The 7,634-nt window shown below is 58.6% G+C and overlaps 1 protein-coding gene across 1 annotated transcript; it reads left to right on the forward strand.

Moving 5' to 3' along the window:
• Positions 1–5,613: 5,613 nt before the first annotated feature.
• Positions 5,614–7,046, forward strand: Pou3f1 (POU class 3 homeobox 1). The gene has a single exon (XM_090333797.1). It carries the CDS (start codon positions 5,614–5,616, stop codon positions 6,964–6,966), a length of 1,353 nt encoding a protein of 450 aa, XP_090189923.1. The 3' UTR covers positions 6,967–7,046.
• Positions 7,047–7,634: the final 588 nt, after the last annotated feature.

Consider the following 7,634-nt stretch of genomic DNA (forward strand, 5'->3'; position numbering starts at 1 on the left):
AACCCCAGGACTGGCACTGAAACAGAAAGTTAAAAAAATCGATTTTTTAAAACCTACATTCCATCTCCAAACAAGCAGGGCAGCAGCCCCTAATGGGCATGATCCCAAAACCCTTCGAATGCCTATAATCCCAGCTTCTAAGGAGGCAGAGATCAGAAGGACCAAGGTTCAAGTCTACCTCACACAAAAAAAATAAATTTAAAAAAAAAATATCAGCAAGATCCTGTCCACTAATAAATTGTAACTAGGGCAGAAAAGCACAGCTCAAATGGCAGAAGACTACCTAACAAACACAAGGCCCTACATCCAAATGCCAGTACTGTTGAAAAGAAAGAAAAGAAGGAGGGAAGGATGGAAGGAAGGGAGGGGAAGGGAAGGGGAGAAGGAAGAGGAGGAAGAAGATGGGGAAGAGAAGGGGGAGGAGGAAGAAGGGGAAGAAGAACTGGATAAGGAAGCCAGATATAGTCAAGTTCTGCTTCTAGCTACTGACCCCAGAAGGTGGACCAGAGAAAAAACAAGTTGTATGTTTCCTTTCTAAGCCTCCCTTTGGGTACTGACTGCAGTTCACCTTCCCAAACAGCCCAACAGGAACCACCCTGACAGGCTCACAGATGAAGGGTCACATCCTTAGGGCCACAAAGATTAGGAGACCAAGAATGATCCGAGGTGATCCAACAAACCCGAGTGAGGACCCAAATGAAACCCAGGATGGTGATTCCCAAGTCAGGCCCCCTGGAAATGCACAATCTAGGGCTTGAGAAGGGAAAGGAAGTAGGTGGCAAATGCCATCCCTGCACAAACCAGCCTCGAAGACTCAAAGGTCACAGATGGAAAAGTGTATCTAAAACACAGCTCCTCCAGCAGCCCTCCCCTCCTCTCTCTACCTCTCCCCACCATTCTTGACTTGCAAGAACACCCAGTGGCAGATGCTGGAGGAGCTCAGAGATTAGGACACTGCAATGATCCAAAGTGGTCCTTGGGCCTGAATCAGGGCCCGCAGCATTGCAAAGGTCTTGGGTCTGCAGCTACACCTACCCTCCTTGCTTCCTGGATTCCTGATAGATTGGCAGGAGAAAGCTAGAGAGGAGGGGTGACAGGGTTAAAAGGAAAAGGAAAGTCGCCAGATCCAGCTGCTGGGTTCAAGACTGAGTCAAACTGCCCCTGGTTCTCCACCCCACCCCCAATCCTGGGCTCCTTGGGCCATTGTGCAGGCTGCCCAGTCTGGGATGTGGGGCAGTGCCTGCGTGGCCTCCAGGGTGCTGATGGCAACTGCCTGAGCACGGTTGCGTTCTGGAGGCTGGCCCAGTCTGCTGCATCTCCAGGGAGCAGGTCTGTGTCTGTGACCCAAGGCTCTGCACACAGCCCTGCAGAGCTGGAGCTTGCTGAAGCTCCTGCTCCTCCCCGCAGGGCCTCCCTCACCCCACCCCCACTGCCCCTCTGGCTTGGAGACCCCCCACAGCGAGGGCCCCATCTGCTGGAGGCTCGGTGACCTGTGTCAAATGAGCAGGCGCTCGGTCACACTCCAGAGCCTGGAGGAGGCGGCCCTGCTCTGGGAAAACCAGGGAGCTCCCGCCTGGGGCTGGGCTGGGTAGCCTTCCCCCCCTTTCCCCCCCCCTGCCGCCCTTCCCCACTGGAGAGGGAGGCCCTGGAGCCAATGGAGGCTAGCAGCCCCCTGGCTGAGACCTCCCCTCCACAGACAAGGAGAATGGGAGACAGATTATGAAAAGCAAGAGTTCCCCTGGCTCTTTGGGCCTAGCGTTATTACCAAACTGCACAGACCACCAAACTCTGGGCAGGACACAATGCTTTTATTTTTTTTTCCTGAATTCTGGTCCCTTATGAGTGTGAGTGTGGATGTCTGTCAATAGGCAAGATGGAGGCAGGGCTCTTTGTATCTGTGCATTTGACAGTGTGCATGACCATAGCGTGTGTTAACAAAAATGAAGGTGTGCCTATTTGTGTCAATAATGGCACATGTCAGCTGAGAGAGTCCCTGTCTGTGATTCCCCACAGCCTATAGGTCTCAAGTGTCTGTCTGTGGATCTAGTTCAACCAATATGTGGCTTCCCTGTTTGTCCCCATTTAGACAGATGCCTGTATTTGTCGTCAAGTGTAGCTTTATATCACTCTGAATATTTGGCCTAATGACATAGGTCTGCAGGTCTATATTGAATCAGTAATTTTTGTCTGATATTAAACTACCTGATGTGGGTGTATGTGCATGGATGTGTGCATGTGTGTCCCACACAGAATCCAAGAACAAGAGGAAGAAGGATGTTAAGACTTTCTGGGGGAAAACTTAACTCCCAAGAAAACTGGGACGCAAGACAAACCTAGATCATTATACAAAGTCTAAAATTTCCAAAGCATTTTTACCTTCCCTAGTTCACACTGCTAATCACCCCCAGGGCAGTGTCTACTATGTAAAGAACACTTCAATCACATGTTTTATTATATCCTTGGAGTCTCAGAGCAATCCTGAGATTGTAAGCATTTCTGTCCCCATTTTAAGATGGAGATGCTGAGGCTCCAGGAGCTTCCAAAGTAATTTCACACAAAGTCACATGCTGCTAATGGAGGATGAAGGGTTGGGACAGAGATTTGCTGGGAAACAAGCTGGTAAAGTACCATCGAGCTGGCCACTGCAGACAACTCTCAATTCAGCACTAAACTGGGGGCACAGATTCCAGAGGGCCAGCTGTCCCTGGCCTGCTTCTGAGAGCTGCCAGAGATAGGACTTTAATTTCTCCTTACCCTGACAGCCACAGCTGCCGCCCCCATTCCACAGGAATGAGGAGAAGGACAGATAGGAATGCACCAGCAAGTCTCATGCTTTTTACCTACACACTGAGGGTGACAGCAAAAGGATGAACATGAAAGTACTTTGTGGAGCACCTTGCCTATTGGTTTCTACTCACTAAGCCTCAATGGCAACCTCAAAACCTGGACATCAACACACTCATCCAGTCCGGACATTCCCCATTATCCAAGAGGAATGGGCACAAATATACAGAATCAGACAGTTACATGAAATCGCAGACCATCACAGCTAGAAGTGTGTTTCAAACCTCCACAAGCCTCCTCTAGGGAGGAGAAACTATGATTTTGCTAAAGAAAGGGAGTGCCTTGCCTGCCCACCCACTACACCAGAGTAAAAGCCTTTTCTCTCTCTTTTTTAGTTTGATTTTATGATGTACAGAAGGATTACATCTACATAGGTAAGGGAATGAGTACATTTTCTTGTTGAACATTGTTTTTCTCCCACTTTCCCTCTCCCCTTACCACCCCCCTCCAGTAAAAGCCCTTTCTGAGGGATTTTCCTTCCTGTCCTTTCATTCCACCCTAGTGAGCCAAAAGAGCTACTTCTAATACTAAGGGGTTTTTTTTGTTCATTTGGGGTTTGTGGTTGTTGTTATTGCTTTTTTTGTTTTTATTTTTGTTTCAATTTACACAGAGGAAAATCAAGGGCCAGAGAGGATGGAGCAGAGTTACTCTTACCCAGAAAGACAGTGGCAGCTCCAGGTTAAAAGGGAGCCCAAGTTTCAGTGTCACACAGGCCTGGTTAGGGTTGGAGTGAAATAAGACTTCACTGCAGGACTCCCAGCCTTGATCTTACTTCCTGGTTTTAGGAGAGAAACCAGAGAAGTAAGTGGACCAGGAGACCCTGGGTTGCCTCTGACCACTGCCCAGGCCAGAGTCCAGAAAGCCCAATATCCTAAGCTGGGATCAAGCACTGGGATCTATTTCAGCTTCTGTTGCTAAAATAGGACCTAAAGGAGCCACTAGCCCGACAAGGACTGTGTCCTATCCTAATCCTTCCCTCCACGGAATAGTCAAGAGACTGGACTTGGAGCACTCAGGGCTCAGATGAGCATCATCTTTATCCAGGATAATACTTGTCACTGTTGATTCATGGCAGCTGCCTCTAAGGCAAACCCCCAATCACCTATCTTGACACCCTCAGGCTTTATTCCACAGTACTGACTTACCTCGTCGGCCCTAGCTAAGCCCTAGATGAACCTTCTCCCCGCCCTAGGATGAGCTACCCCAGGCCCTGGAATCTTAAAGAAACATTGGAAGCAAGACCAAGAACCGAATTTCAGAAGGACAGCAATGGAAGACTCTGCAAACGATGTGGGGATCCGAAGGAGGCGAGGGCTAGGTGGGGCAAGGAGGTACGGAGGACCTGCAGCTAGGGTCCTTCTCCACTGGGGATTCTTCAGGGAGCTCTCAGAGCTGCGGAAATGAGGAGGAGGCGGAATGCCACCGCCCCCAACCTTTGACACAAGAACTCAACCTCAGCTCCCTTCTGAACAGCCCTAGGCAAGTCCAGGTAAACTCCAGCCCAGGGCTCCACACCAGGCTGGACAGCTCCCAGTCTGCAGGAGAGATTTCTGAAGTGCCAGCTTCCCTTTTCTTTCCCGGAGTCCACGCCACTCCTCCCTTATAGCAAGATTCCCGGGGCGTGACCCCCCCCCAACCAGCAGCAACGGACCATTCAAACTGGGGCGTGAGGGCTACAGCCGCGCAGGACTGGGTCGAGTGTCCATCACGCCCCCCACCCCGCCAACCAACCCTGACACTCATCTCTCCCCCAAGCCCTCCGAGCTAGTGGTGTTTTCCCCAGAGCCACAGTCTCCACCTCGAGGTCGTCCGGGAACCAGGCAGGGTTACAGAAGCTCTGGCCTCATTGCAAAACGCCTGCCGCCTGCTACCCCGGCGCGGAGCTGCCCGCGCGGTACTCACCTGGCCTCGGAGCCCGGAAGAAGAAGGGGGTGTCGGCCCGAAGCGGCTTCCCCTCGGACGCTGGCGGCACCCGAGGTGCTGGCAAGGCTGTAGAGGTCCGCGCAGAAGAGCGGGAAACGGAGACGGGCCAAGCTGGCCCGCGGAGGAGCGCTCAGTGCACCTGGAAGCCGCAGGAGGCGAGGCAGGAGAGGGGAATGGCCGCGCCGGAACCGAGCCGGGAACCCGAGCAGCCGCCTGGAGCTCGAGCTCGCCGCAGCCGAGACCCGCGGGAATCCTGGCCCGCAGGAAGCGGCACTGCGGAGAAGAGGAGCCAGAGGCTGAGTCGCTTCTCGGAGCCCGAGCGCCTCCCGGAGCCCGTAATCCACGCCGCCCAGGTGCGATGCAGGCGGGAATTCAGCCCGCGTGAATGTGGGACCGGCCGAGCACTGAGTCTCCAACGTTGGGGAAAAGCGGGGGCCCACGCAGCCAGGACGAGAGGGGGTGCGGTCCCAGGGCCACCCCCGCGCCACTCCCCACGTGGCGACCGCGCCCCCGGGGCGTGAATGTGTACGCGGAGGGCTGGGGGGGGCGTGAATGAAGCCCCAGTGGCCAATGAGCATGGCCGGCGCGCGGGACCCCCGTAGCGAGACCCAATGGCGAGCTCGGGGCTGCCGGGCCAGGAGGCTGGCGGGCGTGGGGGGCGGGGGCCGGGGCCGGGGGGCGGGAGGCGGCTCCGCGGGCAGCCAATGGGCGCCCGGCGGGGTGGGGCTCCAGAGCGCTGAGCCGGTCCGGGCTTTAAGCCGGCGGAGCGCGGCGGCGGGGCCCGCAGACGGAGCGAAGCGGCGGCGGCGGCGGCGCGGCGCGGCGCGGCGCAGGGCGCGGGGCGACATGGCCACCACCGCGCAGTACCTGCCGCGGGGCCCCGGCGGCGGAGCTGGGGGCACGGGGCCGCTCATGCATCCGGATGCGGCGGCGGCGGCGGCGGCGGCGGCGGCCGCTGAGCGGCTACACGCGGGGGCCGCGTACCGCGAAGTGCAGAAGCTTATGCACCACGAGTGGCTGGGCGCGGGCGCGGGCCACCCCGTGGGCCTAGCGCACCCCCAGTGGCTTCCCACCGGAGGAGGCGGCGGCGGCGACTGGGCCGGTGGCCCTCACCTGGAACACGGCAAGGCGGGTGGCGGCACTGGCCGAGCTGACGACGGCGGCGGCGGTGGAGGTTTCCACGCGCGCCTGGTGCACCAGGGGGCGGCCCACGCGGGTGCGGCATGGGCACAGGGAAGCACGGCGCACCACTTGGGCCCAGCCATGTCGCCGTCGCCTGGGGCCGGCGGGGGCCACCAGCCACAGCCGCTCGGGCTGTACGCTCAGGCGGCCTACCCAGGGGGCGGCGGCGGAGGCCTGGCCGGGATGCTGGCGGCGGGCGGTGGTGGCGCGGGGCCGGGCCTGCACCACGCGCTGCACGAGGACGGCCACGAGGCGCAGCTGGAGCCGTCGCCGCCGCCGCACCTGGGCGCCCACGGACACGCACACGGACACGCACACGCGGGCGGCCTGCACGCGGCGGCGGCACACCTGCACCCGGGCGCGGGCGGTGGTGGCTCGTCAGTGGGCGAGCACTCCGACGAGGATGCGCCCAGCTCGGACGACCTGGAGCAGTTCGCCAAGCAGTTCAAGCAGCGGCGCATCAAGCTGGGCTTCACGCAGGCCGACGTGGGGCTGGCGCTGGGCACGCTGTACGGGAACGTGTTCTCGCAGACCACCATCTGCCGCTTCGAAGCCCTGCAGCTGAGCTTCAAGAACATGTGCAAGCTCAAGCCGCTGCTCAACAAGTGGCTGGAGGAGACCGACTCGTCCAGCGGCAGCCCCACCAACCTGGACAAGATCGCGGCGCAGGGCCGCAAGCGCAAGAAGCGCACGTCCATTGAGGTCGGGGTGAAAGGCGCGCTCGAGAGCCACTTCCTCAAGTGCCCCAAGCCCTCGGCGCACGAGATCACCGGCCTGGCTGACAGCCTGCAGCTGGAGAAGGAGGTGGTGCGCGTGTGGTTCTGCAACCGGCGGCAGAAGGAGAAGCGCATGACCCCCGCGGCCGGCGCGGGCCACCCGCCCATGGACGACGTTTACGCGCCCGGGGAGCTGGGGCCGGGCGGGGGCGGCGCGTCGCCGCCCTCGGCGCCCCCGCCCCCGCCTCCAGCCGCGCTGCACCACCACCACCACCACACACTGCCCGGCTCTGTGCAGTGACCCCGCGGGCTGGGTTCCCCCCCTCTTCCAGCGGGCGGCTCGGCGCGGCGAGTCGCGGGCGCGCAGACCTCCCGCGCGGACTGGACTCTTTTTGTTCGGTTGCTTTGGATTTTACAAAAAAAAAAAAAAAACACACAAAAAAAAACAAAAACAACAAAAAAAAAACAAAAAGCCCAGAAACTTTCAAACAAAAAAAAAAAAAAAACAAACAAAAAAAATCACGAAAAAAAAAACCAACCATCACCGCCGCCGGGACGACCCTCTCCGGCGAGTGGCGAAGACAGTCCATCGAGGCTGTGTCGCCCGAGCCTCGAAAGAGAAAGAAGCGAAGATCCGGGACGCGCCAGCTCACCCCGGGCATCCAGCCCGCTGCCTGCTCCTTGTCCCCCCCCCCATCCCCTCGACGGCCCCGACCCCACCCCACCCCACCCCACCCCGGGCTGTTCGGGGCCGGATCCCGGCAGCGGCCTCCCCACAGCGACAGGTAACGCGGCGCGGGGTCTAGGGATATCCCGGGGAGAGGGGCGGGGAGGAGAGATTCCCCCAACCCTCTCCCCTCTGCCCGCGGGGCGGGGGTGGGGGCCGTCGCGTTCTCCGCTCCGCGCCTCCCTCTCGCAGAAGGATGCGCCCCATCCTCCCTTTCCCTTTCTCCAGGCTTGGGGTTTTTG

The sequence above is a fragment of the Megascapheus bottae genome, chromosome 6 (genome assembly GCF_031878675.1).
Source record: "Megascapheus bottae isolate mThoBot1 chromosome 6, mThoBot2.hap1, whole genome shotgun sequence".
In the NCBI taxonomy this organism is placed as follows: Eukaryota; Metazoa; Chordata; class Mammalia; order Rodentia; family Geomyidae; genus Megascapheus; species Megascapheus bottae.